The sequence below is a fragment of the Phaethon aethereus genome (genome assembly GCF_964289735.1).
Source record: "Phaethon aethereus genome assembly, chromosome: W".
NCBI classification, from domain to species: domain Eukaryota; kingdom Metazoa; phylum Chordata; class Aves; order Phaethontiformes; family Phaethontidae; genus Phaethon; species Phaethon aethereus.
The window spans coordinates 19,640,500-19,668,327 of NC_138581.1; the positions used below are offsets into that span (position 1 = coordinate 19,640,500).

The following is a 27,828-nucleotide window of genomic DNA, read 5'->3' on the forward strand; positions in this document are numbered from 1 at the left end:
TTGTATCAGCCCATGGCAAATGGTAGGGCTGTGTTTCCACCCCTGGGGAAGTCGATTCCAGGTGTATTGGACACCCCTCCAAGTGAAACTAAACTGTGGCCTGCACTCTGCCGCCAAAGGGATCGAGAAAAACGCGTTAGCAATATCAATGGTGGCGTACTACTTGGCTGCCTTTGACTCCAGTTCATATTGAAGTTCTAGCATGTCCGGCACGGCAGCGCTCAGTGGCGGCGTGACTTCATTCAGGCCACGATAGTCTACTGTCAGTCTCCACTCTCCATTAGACTTTCGCACTGGCCATATGGGGCTGTTAAAGGGTGAGCGAGTCTTGCTGATCACTCCTTGGCTCTCCAGCCGATGAATCAGCTCATGGATGGGGATCAGGGAGTCTCTGTTGGTGCGATATTGCCGCCTGTGCACTGTTGTGGTAGTGATCGGCACCTGTTGTTCTTCGACCCTGAGCAACCCCACCACAGAAGGGTCCTCTGAGAGACCAGGCAAGGTGGACAGCTGTTTAATTTCTTCCATCTCCAAGGCAGCTATACCAAAAGCCCACCAGTACCCTTTTGGGTCCTTGAAATACCCTCTCCTGAGGTAGTCTATGCCCAGGATGCACGGAGCCTCCGGGCCAGTCACAATGGGGTGTTTCTGCCACTCCTTCCCAGTTAGGCTCACTTCGGCCTCCAGCACAGTCAGCTGTTGGGATCCCCCTGTCACTCCAGAAATACAGATGGGTTCTGCCCCTATATGGCTTGATGGCATCAGGGTACATTGTGCACCGGTGTCCGCTAAAGCCTTATATTCCTGTGGGTCTCATGTGCCAGGCCATCTAATCCACACAGTCCAATAAACTCGGTTGTCCCTCTCCTCCGCCTGGCTGGAGGCAGGGCCCCTCTAATCCTGCTCATAGTACTCGTTACCCACTTCTTGTAAATAGGAATCAGAAGTCCCTTCAAGAGGATCAGAGGTGAGATCAGCTCTTCTATTCTTTCTGGGAAGCTGCCCACTGGAAAGTGGAGCGACGATTTTTCTCAAGGAACCTGAACCCCCTTTTGTAATTGTTTTTCCTTGCAGCTTGCGTACTCGTGCCTCTAGGGTCGAGGTGGGTTTTCCATCCCACCTCCTCATGTCCTCTCCGTAGTCACGCAATTGAAACCACAGGGTGGCTCGTGGTGTGTATCCTCTGTATCTTCTCTCTTGAACAGAAGAGCGCTTACTCCTAATGGCTGAGACACTGGTCCGTACGGGTGGAGGGTAGGGCATATCCTCTTTGAATTGCCGGAACTCCCGGGACAGTTTCTCTACAGCAGAGACGCAGGCCCGTAGGGAGGAAGAGAGACTTTCTTCATATTGCCGGAGTTGGCCAGCCAATTCATCCACCGTTGGTCTCTCTCTGTCCTTCCAGGCCATTACTGCTAATGAGTTGGCATATGATGATGGTGCACTCCGTACAATCTTCCGCCACATAGGTCGCGTGCAATTGACTTCATCTGGATCTTTGGATGATTGTCCATTGTCCAAGTCACCATAAATCACTTCCAGTACAGCTAGCTCCCTCAGGTACTGGATACCTTTCTCCATGGTGGTCCACTTGCCTGGGTGACATAGAACATCTCCCTTGAAGGGATACCTTTCCTTCACACCCGACAGGAGTCGTCTCCAGAGGCTAAGGACTCGTGCACCTTTTCCAATTGCTTTGTCAATGCCCCCTTCTCTAGAAAGGGATCCCAGCTGCTTGGCTTCCCTACCCTCTAATTCCAGGCTACTGGCCCCATTATCCCAGCATCGGAGCAGCCAGGTGACAATGTGCTCACCTGGACGACGGCTGAAATCCTTTCGCATATCTCGCAATTCACTCAGGGTCAGAGATCGGGTAGTTACCGTCTCTTTTACGAGTTCTTCTTCTTCCTCCTCTTCAAGCGATGACTCGCTCTCTTCCCTCTTCCGTACTTGTGATGGCCCTGCTTCAGAGCACTCTGCCTCCTCACTCTCTTCCTCTGGCTCCTTCTTAGCAGAATCTTCCTCGTCCCTTACTAAACGAGCTGACTTCCGCTTCCAAGATTTCTTCTTTTGTACAGGGGCAACTGATACCGGGATGGGCTGGTTCTCTGGTTCAGCTGCAACAGTCTGAGTAGCTACAGTGCCCGCCGTGGGGGTTGGAGTAGTGGCAGTGCCTGCCGTGGGGGTTGGAGTAGTCACAGTGCCTGCCACATTGCCATCAGACGCAGAGAGCCTCTCTCCCCTTTGCACAGTGTTAAATAGAGCTCGGTAGGCATGGGCCAGGCCCCAGCACATTGCAATGATTTGTGTCTCCTTGGAGCTGCCAGGCTGACAGCATACTTCTTCCAAATATTCTGCTAGTTTATCAGGATTCTGCACTTGTTCGGGAGTGAAGCTCCAAAACACCGGAGGTGCCCACCGCCCCAGGCATTTGCCCATGCTGTTCCACACGCCCTGCCATTCATAACTATCCAGCCTTGGGGCAGATCTCCGAGTGATATTCTTAAATTGCTTGCCAACCTTAGACAAAACCGAAACAATGTTCCCCAGAAGTAGCAATAGAGGTATTTTAACTACCCAAGGGTGTTCAAAATACTGAAAAATTATTGTGATGAAGGAGGAAATGTTATGATAGAGGGTAGCAAAGGTACCATTCTGCATTTCCTCCATAAAAAACCTTTCAGAGGCAGAAGTATAATTGCTAATCGTCTCCACAAGACTGTAGCCAAAATACAGTAACGGCTTTAGTACAGAGCTCAGATGATACCACATTAAGCTCAAGGTCAGTGTTCTAAAAACAAAATTCACAGGCGAGACATTACTAATCATTGCAGAGTACAGCAGCCCGCAGAAACCAACACCGATCCTTAACATGTACAGCAAAGACGAGAGCATGATGCAAATCAAATAAACTGATATTGTGACCTGCAACCGTTATTATCTCAAGCCTCGTGCCCCACGTTGGGCGCCAAAAAGGACTGTCGTGGTTTAGCCCCAGCCGGCAACTAAGCACCACACAGCCGCTCGCTCTCCCTCCCACAGTGGGACGGGGGAGAGAATTAGGAAAAACCTCGTGGGTTGAGATAAACACAGTTTAATAGGACAGAAAGAAAGAAGAGAACAATAATGATAATACCAACAAAGGAATGTACAAGAACAAGTGATGCCCAATACAGCAATTGCTCACCACCCCGTGATCGACAGCCCGTCCCCGAGCAGCGATTTCCGCCCCCCGGCCAACTCCAGTTTATGTACTGGGCATGACGTCGGATGGTAGGGAATATCTCTTTGGCCATTCTGGGTCAGCTGTCCCGGCTGTGTCCCCTCCCAGCTCCCCGTGCACCCCCAGCCTGCTTGCTGGCAGGCCAGCACAAGAAGCTGGACTGTCCTTGACTGCTCAGCAACAACCCAAAACATCAGCACATTATCAACAGTTCCTCATCCCAAATCCAAAACACAGTCTCACACTAGCTTCTGTGAAGAAAACCAGCTCTATCCTGGCTGAAACCAGGACAGACATAAAAGAAAAAAAGAATCACAATGAGAGTTGCACAGCACTAGAAGAGGCCCAGAGAAGTTGTGGGATCTTCATCGTTGGAGACTTTAAAAATTTGCCTGGACAAAGCTCTGAGCAACCTGATCTAACTTTGAAGTTAGCCCTGCTTTGAGCAGGAAGGTTGGACTAGATGCTCTCTACAGGTCTCTTCCAACCTGAATGATTATATAAAGCAACCATGTTTTTTTGAGCTTTTGCTTGGTTAGGCTATATAAACTTGTTGTTGTTGCTAAGCCAGAACATCCTTTCTCTGCATCATCTAAGATAACTGTGTTTGTTCTGGTTTCAACTAACTTTTCTTTAACCTGAGTGTCTAGAATAGCATATAGTAGGTCCTCTTAGTGATGTGAATAATTATATTAATAGTTTTTACTCTCTACTGGAAATACCTCCCCTCATACATCCTAAAAACCATGCTTGTGCTTTTCATTGGCTTTATTATCATTGCTAGTTCATCATCATTAGTGGTTCAAAAGCCCTAGTTCTGAACCTAACACTAAAGACAGTGCCAGAAATTTGAAAGGAACCAAAGACAGGCCAGAAGGCCTTTGACTCAGGTTTAGTACAAGATTCCTATTTTTGAACAAACCTAAAAACCTTTCTTCTGTTATACAGATTTTTGAAAGAACAATAAAGTTGCAGTATTTGCAACCCAGACACTGCAACCTTTAACTAACCTCCAAACCATAAAGCAAATCTCTTCCCCTCTTTTGCAGACAGTAGTTGTTTAATGAAATATTTTCTTTTAGTAATATCATAAATTACTTTCATAAGGCTATGCTAAATATAAATGGAAAAATTGGTGGGGGGGAAGAGAAATGGGAGAAGAATACAGTAAAATAAGAACAGGTACAGAACTGATATACATTTAATCATTAAGAGATATTGTCCTCGCATTCTTAAAAATTTAATGTATATTGCCACAGTACCTGTACACTTGTGGTGGTGCATCCCCCCCCGCTTTTGCTCCTGGACCATTCTACAACCCTAGGAACTCTCATCAAGCCTTGGCCTTGGTGCAATGACTTTGGCGGTAAAGAGAGCCCCTTGACCGTACCAAGCACTCTTGAATAGCTAAGGTGGGGAATGGTACCGACTGTTCCAGGAATTCAGTTGCGGGAGTAACTAATCATCCCCTGATAGCCCTGGAACATATCTTATCTAATTGTGACTCAGGTGGATCAGTACCAGTGTCACTGGAATTTCGAGAATTCCGGTAATTACCAACAAATGATTGTGGCCACAATGGAAATTTACTGATGCCTAAAGTCAATCATCTCGCGACCCTATAAACAGTGGTCCTAAGTGAAGCTCTTTGACCTCTCCTGGACTGCAGCGGGCTGCGACCAGCATCTCCCTCAGAGCTCGCGAACTCTCAAGTTTGCGAAGTTTGGAGGACCATCACCAAAGACCAATGACGGGATCTGGGCTGAAACCTCCACTCCTTGAGGCTCAACCCTCGCCTGCTGAGAAATGCAAAGGTAGTCTATATGAATACTTCACTGAACTCAAGGGGAATTTTTAATAGGTATACCTTTATATATCTCTATGTCTATATCTATATCTGTGTGGGTATGTATGTAATTTGCCCTTTAGATATAAACTATTGACCAAGTCTGGGACTAGGAGTGGATTCAGCCGCACCTAGACTCCTCTCTGAGAAGGAGTTTAGAAAGCAAGGGGATCCACTCTGAACCTCGTGACTCAATGGAAGGGTCTCCCTCATCTTCTTTCCCTAATCCCTATATAAATCACACCAACCCGATTCTCGACTCGATTTCCCTGACCCCGTGTAAATCATTTCCCCCAATCCATGTGTAAATCATTCTAACCCAATTCTAATTTGACTTTCCTTTGTATGCTTTTTTCCATAGTGAATAAATGATAGTGAACCTTGCCATCGAATTCTGTTAAATCATGCTTTTTACAAATTTATATTAAAATCATTTTTCTTTTCTAATATCTTTGGCGGTGATTATTTAAGTGGCCAAAACCACTCATTCGCGACAACACCTAAGTAATAATATAATTTGCACTATCAGGCAATAAAGCTGCAATTTATATATAACCATATAGATTTCTTTTTAAAATCCTTTAGAAGTTAAAATAGTCTGCTTGAAATATCTTGTGGCAATTTAGTGGCAGGCAATCACTGGATTTCAGCATTAACAGACAAGCAACATGAAATTTTCAGGGTTATTGAACACTGGACTGGCACTAAATTTACTTTTCTAATTTTTTTTTTTAGTAAGCTACCCCAATTCACAGTACTCATCAACCATTAATCCTGCACTTTTATTTCTGTGACATAGTAAATCAAAGTTGGTAATCTTCCATCAGTGAGAGCAAGGCAGATGTCCTAGTTAAAAAGACCTTAAAATAAGTTTTCTGTGGGATAGCAGGGATATAGGACTGCAAAGAGCAAAAATGAAGCATCTCCTAAGGAATGTTTCCCTCCCCCCTCAATACCTGTTTCTCCAAGGATATGGAGAATTATACATACATTAACTGATGACAAAAGTAGAAATATCTTTATTGACACCACTTTCTGCAAAGTGCACCTGCACATGCATGACAGCAAAAATGCAATAGAAAGAACAAAGGTCCATATATGTATTTGGGTTAATGCATCAGAAAGCATTAGGGTACATGCCATGGTTTAACCCCAGCCAGCAACTAAGCACCACGTAGCTGCTTGCTCATTCCCCCATGGTGGGATGGGGGAGAGAATCGGAAGATCAAAAGTGAGAAAACTCATGGTCTGAGATAAAGACAGTTTAACAGGCAAAGCAAAAGCTGCGCATGCAAGCAGAGCAAAACAAGGAATTCATTCACTACTTCCCATCGGCAGGCAGGTGTTCAGCCATCTCCAGGAAAGCAGGGCTTGATCACACGTAATGGTTTCTTGGGAAGATAGACGCCGTCACTCCGAACGTCCCCCCACCCCTTCCTTCTTCTTCACCCCAGCTTTATATACTGAGCATGATGTCATATGGTATGGAATATCCCTTTGGCTAGTTTTGGGTCAGCTGTCCTGGCTGTGTCCCCTCCCAGCTTCCTGTGCACCCCCAGCCTTCTCACTGGCAGGCCAGGATGAGAAGCTGGACAGTCCTTGACTGCTTGGCAACAACCCAAAACATCAGCACTTTATCAACATTTTCTCATCCCAAATCCAAAACATAGCCTCACACTAGCTTCTATGAAGAAAATTAACTCTATCCCAGCTGAAACCAGGACAGTACATTAGAATTTCATCCAAAATATTATGTTCAGAAGTGATTTAAAATTTATTTTATTTTATTTTTTATTTGAACTTAGTATTAGTAATTTTAAGTGCTGCTCAATTTTGTCTTAACATCAGTAAGGCACAGTAGACAGTCTGATACAAGATTCTAAAATTCCTGAAAAAAACAAAATAGATGTAATACTGCATTAACTTCAGGAGACTCATTTAGTGTCTTCAAGAGAACAAAAAATGAAAGCAGAAATAGTTCAGTAAGGTTTTCCATACTGATTGAACACCAAATCAAGAAGGGTTACTCTTCTGGCAAGAAAGAGTTCCATTAAAAGCAACAGAGATTTGTTCAGGTCCACAGAAGTTTCTGATTCTTTGAAATAAGAACACTTTGTCAACAGGCTCCCCTTGATCGGGTGGCCTGTAGTAAACACCAATCATGAGGTTTCCTTTGTTGGTTTGGCCCATAATTTTTACCCATAAGCTCTCAACCTGTTTATCACTGTTTTTCAAAGAGAGCTCAGTGCAGTCAATCAATTCTTTTACACGGAGGGCAACCCCCTTGTCCCTCCTTCCTCGCCTGTCCCTTCTGAACAGTTTATAGCCATCAATTGCAGTGCTCCAGGCATGTGATTCATCCCACCACGTTTCAGTAATAACAATTAGATCATAGCTTTCTAGCTGCACAGTGGCTTCCAGCTCCTCCTGTTTGTTACCCATGCTGCATGCATTGGCATAGAGGCACTTCAGTTGGGCTGTCGATTGTGTCACCTTTTTAGAGTAACATACCCTAATTCCTTTGAAGCTTTTCACAGGTGTTGCCCCATTGGTTCCTAATACATCAGCAGCCCCTGGCTCTTCTCTGTTACTCAAAACTCCATCCCTTTCCCCTGATAAACCTAGTTTAAATCTAGTTTAAAGCTCTACTTTTAAGTCTGCTTAAAAGCTCTTCTTATAAGCCTGGCCAGATTGTTGGTGAAGACCCTCCTGCCCCACTTGGTCAGGTGAATCCCATCAGCTCCCAACAGGCCCAGCTTCTCAAAGGTAGATCCATGATCATAGAAGCCAAAACCTTGAGTATGGCACCAGCTATGCAGCCAGGTATTCACCTCTTCAATTTGTGTCCTCCTTCCTGAACCCCTTCCCCTGACTGGGAGGATAGAGGAGATGAGACAAGAGAGACAAGATAGATATTAGACAGATATGTGAAAGGAGTGAGAGAGATGAGACAAGAGAGGAAAAAAGAGAGACGAGAGAGAGAGATGAGATGTCCTGCATGCAACTAGGACATGCTCTAACATATATGCTACATAAGCAAATTGAAAGGTGTATAGAAACATGCATCTCCCCCAAAAGCAAACTATTAATCATTTATGGGGGTTCATATGCACAAAGAGGAATGGCCAAATACCTCAGCAAGTGACTTTTTATATAGCAGATAAATTAGCAGTAAGTGAATGTGACACAGCAGACTTCACAACTTTAGTCAAGAAACACCATGCTCAAGGCCACAGATTGTGGCATCAGATTTAAAGCAGAGACTTCTCCACAGTGAGGCAATATGCCAGAATTTTAACTTTTGGTCTGGATATTTGAATTACAGGATTTGTTGAAGCATCTTGCATCTTGTTTAGAAGATGTGAATAATTCACCTTTTTTATTAAAAAAAAATTCATAGTAAAATGCTTTCTCTTATTAAAAAAGGAGCTCTCTTGTTTACTCTCCAATAATTGTTTTTCAAAGATCTTCACTGGGTTTTCAGGATGCAAATGTTAATATTAACTTTCTTCTATTCCCATTTTACTAAGAAGGAATGGATACTTCATACTGTTATGTTAACTCTACTTGTACTAAAGCTAAGTCTATTACCATCCAAAGCATAAAAGCTGTTTTCACAGCTTTAGTTTGGTGTTACTTATTTAGGTTTAAAAAATGAAAAGACCTATACAAGTTCTAAGCACCTTGGTATACAAAACAAAAAAAATTCCCATCAACACCCAATATTTAAAAAGCTTGAATTACTAGCTAGCCATTACAAAAACAGTTCTACTATTCTAGAATCCCTCTCAAACTTCCATCTTATTTAGCCTGTGCAGATCAGGCTATTTAGAACCTAATGGATATGCTGTGACTGTAACCGATTTCTACATAGTTGAGTAGATCTACCTCAGTTATTTTCTGCTTCCCCTCACTCTCCTTCCTCCCTCATTTATACATATCCTCAAGTCATAAAATTTGTCACAAACAGTGCGGCAGTGGAGCAGGGCTGGAAGGGCAGAAGAAGTTACAAATGAGTTTATGCAATACCTGCCAAATGATTGCTGGCTCAGGTTAATGCTATGATCCCTCATTCAGAGCAAAAGTGAAACTGTATTATGGTGCATCCTACATGTTTTCTGAAAAAGCTGTTAGATCATGACTGTACACACCAAAATAGCTACAGCCATTCCATGCTAAGGAGAAAATTATGAGACTGACAGAATGACCGCAACTATAAGTCAGAAAAGCACTTAAGCATGCTCTTATGTAAAAACCACAAGTATTTTGCTCGATCAAGGCCTGGTTTCTGGATATCACACCATATCCTTCTCGAGATGTTTGATATCCTATAAAAGTTCATGCCACTTACCCTCCCTCCTGTATCTGAAAAGGTAGAACACATTCGCAAAGCAAGTATTCATTTAATCCTGTTTTCAGTGAGATTACCATCTTTTGTCTACTTTCCCCCTATACCCTCATTGTTTTAGTAACAAGAGGAGGCATTATAATTTCAAATCAAGTCTGCTTCCTGTCACTGACAGTGACCAGGAATATACTTTAGATACAAGTCAACCTTTCTCCTCCCCCAGTCCTCAAGAGGAACTGTATAATAGTCTCAGTAAGGGGAAGGAAGTTTCTTTCTAACCACAGAAAATCATAAGATATTAGATCCTCCGTGTATTACTAGGAATATTACTGGGTACTCATAATCTCTTAATTAGGGTACTTAGGAATCTAACTCAACATTTATGGACCATACTTCCTGGTATCCTATTTTTCATCTTCACTTTCACCTCCTTCATACTCTATTCTTTGGTAGTCCAGCCAACCCATTTACCATTATACAAAATTAGTTTTTGCTTTGGCCACTGCTTCAGTCTTTTTATTACCATTTATTTTCTTCTAATTTCCTTTTGTTTATGGTTCTGAATACTTTCTGTACTAAAATAGTTTCCATGTGGATTCCAAGGATTTTAATTTCATAGCTATTATTATTTGCAGCTTTCCAAATATCACACTAATCCAGCCAAGTACTTGAGTCCATTTTGAAGTTAAGCTGGTCTGCAATTATACTACCAATATGCTTTGCTAATTCAGAACTTGGGCTGAAATTAAATCATGCTTTACAGTTTGAAGTTTCTGTACTTGTATTAATATGGTCCCTCTACGGAAATTCAATTTAAACTACAATCACTACGATATAGGGGATGATTGCAAGAGTGTCCACTGAGAAAGTAAAAAATAAGCATATACATTTAAAACTTGTTATTCAGCTTTTACCTATATTCACATTCCTGGAGTATTTCAATTGGATCCAATCCTTGTGGTTTCTGGATAGGGCTGACATGATTCTGTTTTTGCTGCAGCTGCACAATAGGTGAAGGCTGTCCAGGTGTGGGCTGTGGTACAGAGGGCCCAGGCATAGCTGTAGAAGGCTGGGAAGCAGTGGGGGCAGGAGAAGGCCTCCCACTAGGAGGTGGTACCAAGAGCTTTTGTGGTATATTGGGAACACTCATATCCGGGGCTTGGCCTAGAACATAACAAACATGATAACATGAAATATGGAATGCAGTAAAAAATCCAAGATGATTTTTTAGGTCAAAACATGAAGCTAAGACAAACATTCAAACTTATCAGGAAAAATACTAGATTTCCCTCCCTATAGAGAAACAAACTCAAATGGACATTGCAGAAAGTGATCAAAAAATAATAAAAGTGCATATCAATTTATGAACAACACCTCTTTTTTTTTAATTCACACTGTTTTTTAAGTAAATCTAGCATTAGTAAGAGCCCTCTAGAACTAGTTTCTTGCACTTATGTAAGTGCAGGACAAAATTCTGCCTCTTCATAAGTTCATTGTCCTTATATCGCTTGCAAGGATGCATCCACAGTCACAATTTGACTAGAAGCATGAGTAGGCCTGCTTTTACAGCTCTCTGTGAGGACCAGTAAGACATATTAAAATTTCAGCAATAGTACTTAAATATACCTGGCAAATATAAATAGCTTCCATTTTGCCCCCAGCTCCCAATTAATTATCTGAAATACTTGGTATCTAATTACTCTTTTATGTTATAGCATTCTAACTATTTTGAAAGTTAACTAACTCATCAGTTAACATAAATATAGCACCTGCCAATGACAGCACAGGCTTCAGTACTCTAACAAGACAGGAAGTCACTTAGGCACACAGATGTGAGATAGTCACTAAGAACAGACATCTGCAACAATAAAGATATCACTTGATTGTTTGAGGAAACATAATAATTTATTGCTAAAAAATACAACTACACAATATGCCTGTAGTCTTGTAATCAATTTCACTTCAGATCCAGTACCCTGACCATCTGACATTCAACCATCTGCATCAATCTCTGGAAAAGGAACAAGCTTATATATTTAATTCTGATTGTAGAGGGTGCTTCATGTTCAGGCTGCCTAACAGCTGCAATAATTTCATCTGGTGAACTCATTCACCTTTTAATAAGTGGTAAAACACTCCTTGATATTTAAGTGCAAGGCAAAGTAAAGTTCACATCATTTCTTCTTTATGCCTTTTTATTTCCCCATTCTTTTTCCCACCTCTTTTCTCCAATCCCTACCCACACGGTTTAACCTTAATTGTATCCATGATATAAAATTACTGCTATACTCCCTTCTACCTTCTGTCCAAGGTTTAGGGATCATGGCAGCTGCATGTCCAGGTACTCCTGGAGCTGGTCCTGGGACAGCTGTAGGACCACTCATTGCATGTGACCCAATACCTATAATTTAACAGAGGAAAGAAAATTATAAAAATATAAAACATTATTACACATTAAAAAATCTCTCTGCATTCCAATATGCTAGTCTATTTATGCAAATAAGCTTTGTGCATTAAATACAGATTTAAGTGGATTCCACTGTGCAAAAAATTAATGTAATGAAGTATATTAAAATCACATCTTTTAAAATACTTGATGACAAAGCCACATGCATTGAAATGAAGTGACCAGGGTTATTACAATTATGTTTTACAAGAAAATAGGATCATCTTTACCCTCAGCTTCTAAAGCTAAATAACAGTTCACAGAAATCGTTAACTCTTTAAAATAATCAGCATATTTCTTCATCTGTTCTTGAAGCTGATTTTGTGCCCAAAATAATTTGTATGGTGTATATTATGATATCACGAACACAGGTTTATTATTTCAAGTGAGTAATAAACAGCAGGAGGAAATTAATTTTTAAAAATAAAGATCACATTTTCATAGCCCTTGGTTAAATGTACAAAATGGAAAAGACAAAAGAAATACATAAAGGATATTTAAAACTGCCTTTAGGTAAACTGGAATTTTTTTTCCCATGGGAAAAGGTCCTAAAAGGTCTGAAGTTGAAAGTAATGAAGAGTCAAAAAATATGCACATAATACTGTTATTAAGATATCACAGTGGGATCCACATAATATCTACTTGGCTAGATAAACCATTTCTTTATTTTCTTGAGGTTGTGGAGGAGGGAAGAAGTGAAAGACAATCATCATACAAATTAATGAACTTACAAACAAAACCAAACTTCAACAACAGAAAACTCCCCTCCTTTCCCTCCCTCCCCATTAAATTAATCTTAGGATTGGAGTTGTTCAGAAAACATAACAGGTACAAGCTGTTTAAAGTAACACAGCTCTTTAAGACCAAAATAAGTTTGTGTACTGCATTATAACATCTGTTATTATTATTAGAAACTCTTTTCCCTATGTCATGCACTTGACAGCATATAGTTTCAATTTTCATGATCTGCATAATCAGTCACCTTCTAGATTTTATATCTATTTTTCTGCATGGCAACAGGGGAGTGAAAACGCATTCTAAGAAGAGCAGTAAAATGTAATTGGCAAATTGTGACAAACATTTGCAAAAGTGGCAGGCATAATCAGGACAGACAGTATATAAATTACTTTTATCTCTATTTTTTAAAATATCCCATTAAAGTATTTTATTTTAAAAGTATCCTATTAATAATGTGCTTTATGCACTTATTCCAGCTTAAAACCATGGGTCATTGTTCATATAGATGTCTGCAAATGGTTCCAAATTATATGCCTGCACACCAACAATTTCTGTTATTTTCCACGGGTAGAACTTAAAGAAGCATCTTGCCAATGACATGGTGCCTACATTCACTTACTTGATTGTCTGCTATAGGCAGCAGGAACCTGTTGCTGTTGAATGCCAGGCAGGGTCCTCTTTCCTTGAACAGCAAGCTGGAGGTTTTCTGGTAAAGACTGACCTCTAGCTAACATTTTGTATGCTAGAATCTGAGCTCGGAGCTGATGTAGCTGTACAGAACTGAAAGGAGAAGGACCTCTGTTGGGTTGACTCATAACTTGTGGGTCTCCTGATATCATGGGTCCTGGCTGACTTGGAGTCATCTGGGGTGGAGTTGGACCTCGTCCAGACATTGGACTGGGCACATGTTCTGGTGCTCCCAGTGGAGATGGGTGTGGAGACATATAGCCTGGAGCAGACAAGAGGTTCAAAAACTTATTTTCCAGGTTAATCAAGTCTAAACTTGACTGAAGTTTCTTTACCTTAAACAGTATAAAAAATTCTCTCTCACATTATTAGAGCTGTAATATTTTCTACAAGAACAGATGTATGATCTGAAATTCCCTGAGATAGCAAGAAGTCTACAAGAGCTATTATTCAAACAGAATAATTAACTCCCCTCACATTTGGGGTAAAACAAACTAAAAACTAAATTGCATGTGAAATACAGCAATCAAATGGCATGATAGAGCACTGGTTCACCTGTATGTTGAATGAATATTTCATTATAGCGTGTTTTCAAATATGTTTGCCTGTTTTACAGATTATAAAAACAGCACTAAATTTATATATTTACATATTCATATATTTATATATTTCTTTTGATGTACATATATCAAAGCACCTATTCAATGATACACAACCTTTTTGCTAATATTCTCCAACATACAAATATAAAACCAGACAGTATCTAATTCATATTTTTATATAGTTCCTCAAGCTTATGTGGATTAAAGCTTTTAGTCTGAGAAACAACATTCACTACCTCTGACCATCCAGGTGCTGGAAAACCCAGAGTATCAACTTTGAACAAAAAAACTACCTTTTGAAGAAGCTGTTGAACATTACATCCTATAAAAGATCTAATAGTGTATATTTGGCTTACATTGCATGGTTTTGGTAGTGGGGAGGGGGGCTGCAGGAGTGGCCTCTATGAGAAGAGACATAGGGCTGCCCCCATGTTGGACAGAGCCAGTTCTAGCCAGCTCCAAAACAGACCTACTGTTGGCCAATCAATCAGCAAAGCTGGTGGTGCCTCTGTGATAACATATTTAAGAAAGGGTAAAAAACACTACACCGCAGCTGTGAGAGAGAGGAGTAAGAAAATATGTGAAACAACTATGCAGACACCAAGGTCAGTAAAGAAGGAGAGGGAGGAGGTACTCCAGGCACCAGAGCAGAGATTCCCCTGAAGCCCATGGTGAAGCCCATGGTGATGCTGGTTTTCCCCCTGCAGCCCATGGAGGACCATGATGGAGCAGATATCCCCCTGCTGCCCATGGAAGACCCCACACTGGAGCAGGTAGATGTGCCCTGAAGGATGCTGTGCCCATGCTGGAGCAGGCTCCTGGCAGGAACTGTGGCCTGTGGGGGACTCATGCTGGAGCAACACATTCCTGAAGGACTGCACCCCATGGAAAGGATCTATGCTGGAGCAGTTAATGAAGAATTACAGCCTGTGGGAAGGACCCATGTTGGAGAAGTTCGGGAAGGACTGTCTCCTGTGGGAGGGACCCCATGCTGGAGCAGGGGAAGAACATGAGAAGGAAGGAGTGGCAGAGAAAAAGCTTTATGAACTGACTACAACCCCCATTCCCCATTCCCCCTGTGCCACTTGGTGGTGGAGGAGGTAGAAGGGCCAGGACTGAAGTTGAGCCTGGGAAGAAGGGAGGGGTAGGGGGAAAGTGGTTTTGGCTTTGCTTTTGTTTCTCACTATCCTACTCTATTTTTAATTGGAAATAAATTAAATTAGTCTTCCCCAAGTTGAGTCTGTTTTGCCTGTGACGGTAATTGGTGAGTGATCTCCCTGTCCTCATCTCAACCTGTGAGGTTTTTTCATCTTATTTTCTCCCCATCTTGCTGAGGAGGGGGAGTGAGAGAGTAGCTAGGTGAGCATGTGGAGGCCAGCCAAGGTTGACCCACCACACAGGGTGAGCACAACTCCAAAGGGAACAGAACTCATTACTTCCTTGCTTTTTGGTGGGTTTAGGTTTGAATTTTAGTTACACTTCACAAATATTTCCCTGAGCTTCATAACACATCCATGAAAATAGACAGTATGGGAATGCTTTTTAAGCAAGATATTGAAGACTCCAAAGCATATCCAAGACAAAAAAATCTTAACACTTATCCTTTAGGTGATGCACTACAGTTAGATTTTAAAGATGTCCATCAGCTGTGAAAAATAACATTTGTATCTGTACTGGGTCTGTCTGGGATGGAGTTAATTTTCTTCATAGCAGCCTGTATGGTGCTGTGTTTTGAATTTGTGACTAAACCACTGTTGATAACACACCAGTGTTTTGGCTATTGCTGAACAGTGCTTGCACAGCATCAAGTCCTTCTCTGTTTCTCACTCTGTCCCCTCAGAGAGTAGGCTAGGGGTGCACAAGAAGTTGTGAAGGGGACACAGCTGGGACAGCTGACCTGAACTGGCCAAAGGGATATTCCATGCCATATAACATCATGGTCAGCAATAAAAAACAATGGGGAAATCTTTCCAAAGTAGCCATTGCTCAGACACTGGCTGGGCATCAGTCTGCTTGTGGGAGGTGGTGAGTGATTGCCTTTGCATCACTTGGTGTTTTTTTTTCTCTTTCCTTCACTTATTAAACTGTCTTTATCTCAACCCACAAGTAATTTCTTCCTTTTGGCCTTCTGATTCTCTCCCCCATACTGCTGGGGGGGGGAGGTGAGGAAGCAGCTGGTGGGTGCTTAGTTGTTTGGCTGGTGTCAACCCACCACAGTATCAATCTGATGAGCCTTACAAAACAACAAATCTCCTAGCTCCCTTTCACAGTCTTTGACCAAGTTGTAGGTCACAGAACTCAAAAGTTCATGCAGACTTCCCTGAGTTCCGTGGAATCAAATCTACTCCTGTGATTCCTTGGCTGATCTGACATTCTGAACTGAAACTATGCCAACTTTATCTATACCTAGTCCTGGTCACAGTAAGAAGCAGTTTTACTCCTTCCTTTCACTGTTCTTCCGGTAAGAGCAGCATAGGCGAACTCTACAAATTTTGACTGGTGAGATGCCAGTAGCTGTAAATTCAGAATTCATACAAGCTGAGACATGAGAGTGCTAAAGAACTGAAAGTTAATGAAAGGTGGGGTCTGAGGATACTAATATCCTACAGTGAAGTACATGTTAAAAATAACTGAGAGAAAGAATAAAGAAAAAAGAACGGAAGATTTGGGGTTGGTTGTGTTTTGTTTTTCAAAAATAGGAAAAGGAAATCGAAGAACAGGACAGAAAAAGAAATTTTAGTCGGGAAAAGATCAGATAAGACAGAAAGAAACCGAGAATTCAGCTTTATAACTAAAGAGCAAAAAGACAAATAAAGAAGACCCTGTTGAAAATAAGAAAAAATAAGGAACCTAAGGGAAAGATAGAAAGAGAAAGTTGAGGAAAGAATGAAAAGGGAGAATAAGAGACATTAAGGGTAAAAAGCTAAAATGACTGAGGTTATTCAATAGAAATACTAATATAAAAATTGCTTATACATGTATTCATAAACATATTGCTGCTGATAAAAGCCATGATAAATAATCATACAGATCATATGGTTTATTCCATTTATTAATCTCCGTCCACCAAAGGTGTCAGGACTGAGACTACTAACTACTCTCAGAAATAAATCTTTCTTTATTAAGAAAAAGGGGGCCTAAAATCCCACTTCCTGAAGACACTGCTTTAAATTAATACATTATGGTATTAAAAAAGCATATAATTGCTCTATTGTCTTATGCTTTTAAATTTTAGTTTCTTATTTATTGTATTTTTCCATTACTGTTACATTTCCAAATCTCACAATTTCCTTTAAATAGTAGCTACTTTTAATTAAGCTGTTTTCAAAATTGCCAAAGAAAGATTTCTTTGTCTTCCCACCACAATATTATACTTTTCAAAGTTATTTAGTCCTAAATCAGTAATGGGTTTTGAGATGCTGTATCTTAAATATATCTGAGCTACAAAAAAGTGAAGTCAGAAAGGTGAAATGAGACATACAACACTTGTTTTTAACCTTGACAATTCAAGCCTTAAGTGCATGACGTTGCTATGGAGAGAGGAATTTCTAGAAATGAAATTTTTTTTAGGTTTCTACATATTTAATAATTACATTTCCTCTCTCCCTCGGTCATACGCATTGGGAATCTTGGCAATAAGGAAAACAGGTTTTACAAAAGTAAAGATTAAAATAAAACATCAACTAATTATTTCAGGTAAGGACAAAAACCTTCCAAACTTCTCATTAATAATGAGAATTAATAATGAGCTAAAGTTTTGTGACGCCATATAGAGGTTTTCTACTTTAAGTGCAAAACCTTTAAAAAGAGTCAAGACACACTGGCCAACCTCGAGCAAAACCCTGAGCTTCAGGAGAGCAGACTTGGGCATCTTTAGGGAGCTGCTTGAAAGAATCTCAGGGTATACAGCACTAGAAAGAAGAGGGATCCAAGAGAACTGATTGATATTCAAGAATCACGTCATTCAAGCTCAAGAATGACATGCAGGAAGCCAAGCAAAGGCAACAAGGAGGCCTGCATTGATGGACAAGGAACTCCTGACTAAAATCAAAGAAAAACAAGAAGTGCAAAGGAGGTGGAAGCAGGGGCAGGTGACCCAGGAGGAGTATAGAGACACTGTAGAAGCACGCGGGGATGGGGTTAGGAAAGTCAAAGCTCATCTGGAGTTGAAACTGGAAAGGGATGTGAAGGGCAAGAATTACTTTCACAAGTATACTTGCAGGAAAAGGAGGGGAAAAAAAGTAGGCTCACTGCTGAATGAGGCTGAGAACCTGGTGACAAAGGACATAGAAAAGGCTAAGGTATTCAGTGCCGCCTTTTCCTTGGTCTTTACTGGTAAGGCCAGCCTTCAGGAATCCTAGGCCTCTGAGACTAGAGGGAAAATCTAGAGAAAGGAAGACTTACCCTCAGTAGAGAAGGATCAACTTAGGGAAACATTTAAACTATCTGAATGCACACAAGACCATGGGACCTGATGGGATGCACCCATGAGTGCTGAGGGAACTGGCCAATATAATTGCGAGGACATTCTTGATTATCTTTGAAAGGTCATGGTGATCGGGATTGGTTCCTGAGGACTGTAAGAAAGCAAATGTCACTCCTATTTTCAAGAAGGGCAAGATCCAGGGAACTACACGCCAGTCAGCCTCACCTCTGTCCCTGGGAAGGTGATGGAGCAAATAATTCTGGAAGCCATTTCCAAACATATGAAAGACAAGAAGGTGATTTGGAGTAGTCAGCATGTATTTATGAAGGGGAAATCAAGCTTAACCAACTTGATAGCCTTCTATGATGAGATGACCCACTTGGTGGACTAGGGGAGAGCAGTGCATGTTGTTTACCTTGACTTTAGCAAGGCCTTTGGCACAGTCTCCCATAGCATCCTTATAACCAAACTGGTGAGATATGAGATATACTGCAGCCAGTACTGTTTAACATCTTCATTAGTGACCTGAATGATGGGACAGAGTACACTCTCAGCAAGTCTGCAGATAATAAAGAATTGGAAAGGAGTGGCTGATACACCAGATGGTTGTACTGCCATTCAGAGGGATCTCAGCAGGCTGGAGAAATGGGCAGGGAGGAAATGAACTTGAACAAAGGGAAATGCCCAGTCCTGCCCCTGAGGAGGAATAACCCCATTCACAAATACAGACTGGAGGCCAAACAGCTCAAAAACAGCTTTGTAGAAAAGGACATGGGCATCCTTGTTGACACCAAGTATAACATGAGCCAGCAATGTACCCTTGCAGCAAAGGCAGCCAAAAGCATCTTGGGCTGCTTTAAGGAAGAGTGTCGCCAGTGGATAAAGGGAGGCAATCGTTCCCCTCTACTCAGCATTGGTGAGACCATACCTGGAGTATTGTGTTCAGTTCTGGGCTTTGACCAGTCAGCCTCACCTCTGTGCCTGGGAAGATCATGGAACAGATCCTCCTAGAAGCTGTGCTAAGGCACATGGAGGACAGAGAGGTGATTCAAGACAGCCAGCATGGCTTCACTAAGGGCAAGTCCTGTCTGACCAACCTAGTGGCCTTCTATGATGGAGTTGACCACATCAGTGGACAAGGGAAGAGCTACCGATGCCATTTATCTGGACTTCGGAAAGGCCTTTGACATGATTCCCCACAACATCCTTCTCTCCAAATTGGAGAGATATGGATTTGATGGGTGGACTGTTGGGTGGATGAGGAAATGGCTGGATGGTCACATCCAGAGGGTAGTGGTCAATGGCTCAATGTCCAGATGGAGATCGGTGATGAGTGGTGTCCCTCAGGGGTCCACATTGTGACCAGTACTCTTCAATATCTTCATCAATGACATAGTGGGATTGATTACACCCTCAGCAAGTTTGCAGAAGACACCAAGCTGAGTGGTGCAGTGGACATGCCTGAGGGATGGGATGCCATCCAGAGGGACCTGGACAAGCTCAAGGAATGGACCCATGTAAACCTCATGAGGTTCAACAGGGCCAAGTGCAGGGTCCTGCACCTGGGTCGGAGCAACCCCTGATAGGCTGGGGGATGAAGAGATTGAGAGCAGCCCTGCTTCAGAGAAGGACTTGGGGGTGGATGAAAAGCTGGACATGAGCCGACAATGTGCACTCACAGCCCAGAAGGCCAACCGTATCCTGGGCTGCATCCAAAGAAGCGTGGCCAGCAGGTCAAGGGAGGTGATTCTGCCCCTCTACTCCACTCTGGTGAGACCCCACCTGGAGTACTGCATCCAGCTCTGGAGCCCTCAGCACAGGAAAGACATGGACCTGTTGGAGCGGGTCCAGAGGAGGGCCACAAAAATGATCAGAGGGATGGAACACCTCTCCTATGCGGACAGGCTGTGAGAGTTGGGGTTGTTCAGCCTGGAGAAGAGAAGGCTCCAGGGAGACCTTATTGCAGCCTTTCAGTACTTAAAGGGGGCTTATAAGATGGGGACAAACATTTTGGCAGGGCCTGTAGCGATAGGACAAGGGGTAATGCTTTTAAACTAAAAGAGGGCAGATTCAGACTAGAGATAAGGAGGAAATTTTTCATGAGGATGGTGAGACACTGGAACAGATTGCCCAGAGAGGTGGTAGATGCCCCATCCCTGGAAAAATTCAAGGTCAGGTTGGATGAGGCTCTGAGCAACCTGTTCTATTTGAAGATGTCCCTGCTCACTGCAGGGGGGTTGGACTAGATGACCTTATAAGGTCCCTTCCAACCCAAAGATTCTAAGATTCTGTGTAGCCAGACTCTTCTCAGTGGTGCCCACTGAAAGGACAACAGGCAATGGGCACAAAATGAAACACAAGAAATTCCACTTAAATGTAAGAAAAAGTTTGGGTTTTTTATTATGAGGGTGGTCAAACACTGGACCAGGTTGCCCAGAGAGATTCTGTAGTCTCTGTCCTTGGAGATATGCTAAACCCAACTGGTCCAGATCCTGAGCAACCTGCTCTAGTTGACCTGTTTTTGAGCAGGGGGGTTGATCTAGATGATCTCCAGATTTCCCTTCTGACCTCAACTATTCTGTGATTCAGTGGTTTACCAGTAACAGTACTTGCAAGCTTGTACTCATAAAGCCTCTATACCACTTGATTTTTCCTATCTACACATGCTCTACTACAGGTGAGCATGCGCATGAGTGCTGAATAAGGTAGAAACTTATGATGGAGACTGATGAAGGTAAAGGTTATCAGGTATATATCAAAAAAGAAAAGTTAAAGATATAGGGCTAAAGAATATTAAAGATACAGACAAGAAGAGTCTGGACTTCTTTTCAGACTTTGCAAACAAGTTTTCCTTAGTTAGCAGGCATTTCAAATGCATTTTTACAGTACACAAATTTCTACTGTAAGTATGCATCAATTTCTCAAAATCCAGCTCATTAATGGCTCAGAAGAATGCTACCTACTGAATTGCCAATACCACCACTTCTAGATTTTCCTCAGATATCTTTGATTTTAGTCCTGACATAAACCCATCCTGCTTAGTTTAATCTGAGAAAGGTAAGATGACCCCAGCACAGAGTGATTGCAACAAGAGAGTTCTGTGTGCTGACAGAGGACAATCAGATAACCGTTAATTCTGGAAAATATACAGGGGAGAAGACACCAAATATGAGGAAAAAAATAGCCTTGACATGGCAAGTAAATTCCCCAGATTTCATGTGAATTTTCTGCCACTTGCATCTGGGCCTAATGTAAACCATATATCTCTGCAATGCTCTGCATTACAAAATTATTAATTCGTTACTATTTAAAACGCAGAGCTACAAAGACAACTTAAATCAGAGATGCATATAGTACCCTAGTAACAAAGAGTTTAATGCTATACTTCTAATGGTTGCCAATATTCTGAATGGAAACAAACAGCTTTTTTTTTTCTTATATGAATATACTTTCTTTTACCAAATTATTTGAAATTAAACAACATTAGTATCTTGTTAAAAATAAAAAATAGAATCATAGGATCATCTGGGTTGGACCTCTGGAGGTCATGTAGTCTAACCTTCTGCTCAAACTAGGGGTAACTTCAAAGTTAGATCAGGCTGCCTTATCCAGGAAAATTTTGAAAGTCTCCAAGGCCTCTCTGGGCCTTTGTTCCAGTGCTGCACAGCTCTCACTGTGAATTTTTTTTCCTTATACACAATTAGAATATCTCTTTCTAGGCAGCAGGCACCTCTGAATAGTCTGGTTCTATCTTCTCTATGACCCCTAGTAGAAGAGGCTGTTCCTGTGAGTCCTTCTCAATTTTTAGGAAGTTAAAAAACTTTCTTAATTATATATATAATTAGCAACCAATTTTTTTTCAAACTTTGATACTACTTGATCTACACAAGTATGTCAGAGCATCATGTGTTATATAAAGTAAGCATATTATTTTCAGTCTTCACAGTGGAACAAATCCTAGTTCTAACACTTCTCCAGAAGCAAGGGAGGGGGTAGGGGGTGAGGAGTGTATATATTTTTTTTGCCTTAATTGCTTCTGCTTTCATTTTATTTAGCAGATGTAAATAGAACTTTTTCTTCATTTGGACTAATTCTTTCAAAGTTGAGAAAATGGGAGCTGAAAACTGAGGAAAACTTGTACACCTTTTCCACTCTATGAATAAACAGCAGATGACATTATTAATTCTAAACCACAATACCATAATAGATAGCACTAGATGCACAGTCGATTCCACCATTCCAAGCAGTGGAATATTTAACAGTGCTTAAGTCAACTAAGCTCTTAACTATCACTAAATATTAAGATGACTTAAATGATGAAAATGTATGTGGACCATATATATTAAAATTTCAACTGCTGTCCGCTCTGATACAACTGATGGCAGGGGGGTGGGGATGGGATTTTTATTGAAACAATGAATGCAAACAATTTGGGGGGGGAGGAGATATAGACCAGAATAGAAGAAGCTTAGTTCAATGGCTCATTTAGGTTGACTATCACTTTTTTCATTAATTAAATGTAGTCTCAGAAAGAGGAACAGAAGAGGTATTCACAATACACAGCACATAACATCTTAGAAGAGTTATACAGTGAGAAATATATTCAGACAGGACTGAAGCTACAAGAAGATTTATTTAAGGTAAGCAAAGTATAAAATTTTCCTCATTGGTAATATGGCTAGTGCTAATATTATCTCTTGTGAAACCGTCAACTAAGAGAAAGATATGAAGGCCCCAAGCATGCAATTCATTCAAAATTCAGGACCAGAGAAATATACTGTTGAGAGGTAGTCTTCCACTGGCAGACAGATGGATAAGATGACCAAATAGATTTTTCTCATCTTTAAAAGGCTGAAAGGATCAGAAAAGAAAGTGCAGATAAGTTTAAGAACAGTAGGGACAGTAAATATCAATATTCTCTGTGAAGAAGCAGTAACTTGGTGAACTCTATGTTAACCTAAATTTGGGTAGCTTTATTGTAAAAAGCTCAGCAAATATTGCTTGGTGATTAAAAACGTATAGAGATTAAGTCCCAGAGCCTTAAAAACCCTGCAGCGCTTATCTTTGCATTTCAAGTTCTTTTATCAACTGTGCACAGAGCACTTTAAACATTGTAACTGGAGTGGGTTTCACTGCTGTATCACAATAATTGCACTTATTTAGTTCCAAAAGCCATGAAAAAACAAGAGGGTTTTTTGGTTTGTTTCAGTTCATTGGTATCTTTCTATGATCTTGATCAGCATATATAATCAACTTTTTCCTTTTGTTATTTACTGCTACACCACTGTTATCTGCAAATTCTACCAGCAATGAGTTTATGACACATATTTATGACAATATTTATGACAAATATATTGTCCTAGTTTCAGCTGGGATAGAGTTAATTTTCTTCCTGATAGCTAGTATAGTGCTGTGTTTTGGATTTGGGATGAAAAAATGTTGATAACATACTGACATTTTCAGTTGTTGCTAAGCAGTCCAGGGCTTTTCAGCTTCCCGTGCTCTGGCCTGCCAGCGAGAAGGCAAGGGGTGCACGGGAAGCTGGGAGGGGACACAGCCAGGACAGTTGACCCAGGCTGGCCAAAGAGATATTCCATACCATATGACATCATGCTCAGTATATAAACTGGGGAAGTTGGCAGGGGAAGGGCCACGGCTCAGGAACTAACTGGGCATCGGTCAGCAGGTGGTGAGCAATTGTGCTGTGCATCACTTGTTTTGTATATTCTTTTATCATTATCATTATTATTATCATCATTATTATTATTCTTTTTTTTTTCCCCTGTCCTATTAAACTGTCTTTATCTCAGTCCATGAGTTCTACCCTTTTTCTTTTCCTATTCTCTCACCCATCCCGCTGCAGAGGGAGGGGAGGTTGATTGAATGGCTGTGTGGTTGTTTTAGCTACCTGCCAGGTTAAATCACAACATATATTCAGATTCCTGCAAGACCAACTAGAAATGTCCCCAACTGATTGATGATTCGCTATTTAGTTATTTTTATAAGCTATCACTTAACTAGTTTTAGTCCATTTAATATGGGTTATATTCATTTTGCTTAGTGTTACTTTTCTTCTAAATTAGAATGCTATGCAGAAGCAAGTCAAGCACTATACATGTCTATTATATAGACAGTCGTACCCGTTATTACTGCTTATTAGTCTTATTGTAGCACAGAGAAGTCCCATGCATGAGCCATGACCTACAGTGCTAAGTATTGTACTGTATTATTAGCACATTATGTTTAAATTTGAAGTTTTCATTTTCAGAGTAAACATTCTGTTGATTTTAGGAATCACATTTGTTACAAGCAAAACTGTCTCTCAATGCATACTCAGGTAAAATTTTGCTCTCAGATGAACATGCTTGAATTCCACTGAAATCAGCAGAAAAACACTTTAATCTGATGGAGAATCTGTACCTTCAAAAGGCAGTTCTATTTCACTTAATTGGTAGTGAAAGGTGTAACTGAAAAACAGAACTTTCCAATGCTCAAGGTACAGGAACAAGTATTGACCAGGGTCCCAGTCACAGCCCACTCAGAATCACACAGCGGTTCAAGCAAAGACATTCTGCTAATCTACACCCATTTTCTCTTCCTACCATTTGTTTTATCACACAAAAGACGCATCAAAAAACACAAAAACACATCAAAAAAAGTGACCATCTCTTAATAGATTTATACAGGGACTAGTAAAACAGGGCTCCTAATTCTAGTCAGGGTCTTTAGGCATTGCTGTAATACAACTAGTTATGCACTATACAGAACCTTATCTGCTAAACTAATTAATGAAAGTAGGTGTTGTCAGTTAAATCTTCAACGTACTGAGCTGCTTGTAGAATACGTTTCTTTTTACCTTGTGAACTAAAGAACATGAAGAAGACATATGATGAAATTAGCTTCTATTTTGTTTCTGCTGTTGGGCACAATTTTTTTGGCAAAACCTATGAACAGTACTTGACCAAACACAGCAGATATTAAATAAGGCCACTCCAGGCTGGTTTGACTTCTCTCTTGTGATTCCTTCATCATAGGATTCAAACTGATCACAATTTATCTTTTCCAAACAGAGCACAGCGGAAATATAAGAAACTTGTTCCAAGGAACTTGTGACTTCCTGTAGCACAAAAGGGCCCCAAAAATCATATTGCATGCATAATGTGTATAAACCTTGATTATGTTGGTCCACTGGACTCTGAGGTGGGCCCATTCCAGGGTGAGGAGGTCGCATACTCTTCATAAAGCTACAATGAACATCTTCAACCATTCCTTTTTCATGCAAGCCATCAGTAGGCTGTAAAAAAAAAAAAATCTACTACAGAAAATCAAAGGGACATAAAATAAAAATTTACACAAATATATAAAGAAGCATATAAACTTCTCATACTACCTATTATAAGTAAATACAATGGGACTCTCGATCCCTGGATTCAGATTTTTGGAAAGCAGAGCACAACATGAGAACGTTTATCCCCTTCCTGCTGCTTCCTTTATCTTTTTCTGATTCCTTATGAGCTGTTTGGACAATGTCAAGTACTACAAACTGAAAATTGTCCAAACAGAAACAACTCAACTGTATTGACTTCATATAACAAAGCAGTATAATGCAGACCAACTTAGAACAGTACAGCTGGTGGCTTAGGCCAAATTATTAACCCACCATATTGCCTTTCAGTTGCCGCTATACTGGAATGTCCCAAATGCTGTTTCCCTTCAAACACAAATATTTCATTAAAGGAATCAAGTTCTTATTGGTATATGACCTGATTTCAGCTGGGATACAGTTAATTTTCTTCATAGAACCTAGTATGAGACTATGTTTTGAATTTGGGATGAAAAAAAGTTGACAACATGCTGATGTTTTGAGTTGTCACTAAGTAGTCAAGGACAGTCCAACTTCTCATGCTGGCCTGCCAGCAAGAAGGCAGGGTGTGCACAGGAAGCTAGGAGGAGATGCAGCCAGGACAGCTGACCCAAACTGGCCAAAGGGATATTCCATACCATATGACATCATGCCCAGTACATAAAGCTGGGACGAAAAAGAAGAAGGAGGGAGAGAGGGGACATTTGGAGTTATGGTGTTTGTCTTCCCAAGAAACCATTAGGTGTGATGGAGCCCTACATCCCTGGAGATAGCTGAACACCTGCCTGCCCGTGGGAAGTAGTGAATGAATTCCTTGGTTTGCTCTGCTTGTGCACACGGCTTTTGCTTTACCTATTAAACTGTCTTTATCTCAGACCATGAGTTTCCTCACTTTTGCTCTTCCGATTCTCTCCCCCATCCCACTGTGGGGGAACGAGCGAGTGGCTGCGTGGTGCTTAGTTGCTGGCTGGGGTTAAACCACAACAGTATATTTTTACCTCACGCAAAAATCCTGCTTGTGACATCATACTAATTTTTCTACAGACAGCAATCATTTATGGTATACATGGTCTATTGGGTTTAAGTGGCAAGTCTTTAGTAGTGGGAGGGGGCAGGACTGCAGGGGTGACCTCTGTGAGAAGTGGGGAAAAAAAGTAAGGAGCTGCCCTGTGCCTGACACAGCCAGTTCCAGCCAGCTCAGCAATAGTTCCACTGCAGGCCAGAGACTGTAGGCTGAGTACAACCATATGTTTGGGTTAATGCCTAGATAATGGTGATACTATTCAATTTAGGTCTGATTACTTTGTATGTCTTACTAATCACCAACCTCCAGAGGAGGAACTGATAAGAGGGACTTCAAGGACTGATAAAGGAGACATCTTGTTACAAGGAAGATAACAAGGATAGAAGAATGCCACTGGCATGAAGTCAGCAAAATCCACAGTAACTGGGGTAAAGGTAAAGGTGGCAGGGGGAGATCATGACCACCAACTCAATTGAGGGACTATGCAAATTGACCCCCCACCTGTCAAGAGCATGTGTGCTGATTTACATGGCAAGCGAAGCTAATTTAAATATAACAAACCAATAGCAAGCAGTATGGTAATCACTAACCAATGAATGTAAATTTGGGCAGGTTTTCCACTGTTTTTGCTAATCAAGTAACAGAATAAATACGTTGTAATTCCTTCGTGTGGTGTGCTAGCTTTCTGGAATTACCACGTAAGCACCCATCTTTGTGCAAACATGAAATAAATAAATATCTCAGCTCTGTAAGATTGGCCTATTGCACACTGGGTACCGGACCCCGTTTATATGACAAGATGTGCCAAATGCTGGACGGGGGGGGGGGGGGCGGGGGGCAGAAGAAGAGTGAGAAACAGCAGTACAAACACCAAGGTCAGAGAAGGAGGGGGAGGAGGTGCCCCAGGTGCCAGAGCAGGTAGCCGCAGCCCATGGAGAACACCATGCTTTATTTTTTTTGTCTTTGTTTCTCACTATTCAAATCTATTTTAATAAATAAAATAATCTTCCCCAAGTCAAGTCTGTTTTATCCTTGACAGTAACTGGTAAGCTATCTCCCTGTCTTTATCTCACCTCACAAGTTTTTTCATCCTATTTTCTCCCCCTGTCCCGTTGAGGAAGGGGA

At 41.2% G+C, this 27,828-nt stretch overlaps 1 protein-coding gene across 1 annotated transcript in view; it reads right to left on the reverse strand.

Moving 5' to 3' along the window:
• The window catches only part of LOC309415136 (putative global transcription activator SNF2L2), a gene marked incomplete at its 3' end in the record, with an annotated part of 95,893 nt that overhangs the window by 47,755 nt on the left and 20,310 nt on the right, over positions 1-27,828 (reverse strand). Inside the window, exons 2-7 of the mRNA XM_082012580.1 lie at positions 25,487-25,610; positions 13,221-13,550; positions 11,717-11,818; positions 10,332-10,581; positions 9,421-9,434; positions 8,984-9,057 (exon numbers count right to left, since the gene is read on the reverse strand). Coding sequence (XP_081868706.1) covers positions 8,984-9,057; positions 9,421-9,434; positions 10,332-10,581; positions 11,717-11,818; positions 13,221-13,550; positions 25,487-25,610 — 894 coding nt within the window. The remainder of the gene's footprint in view (positions 1-8,983; positions 9,058-9,420; positions 9,435-10,331; positions 10,582-11,716; positions 11,819-13,220; positions 13,551-25,486; positions 25,611-27,828) is intronic.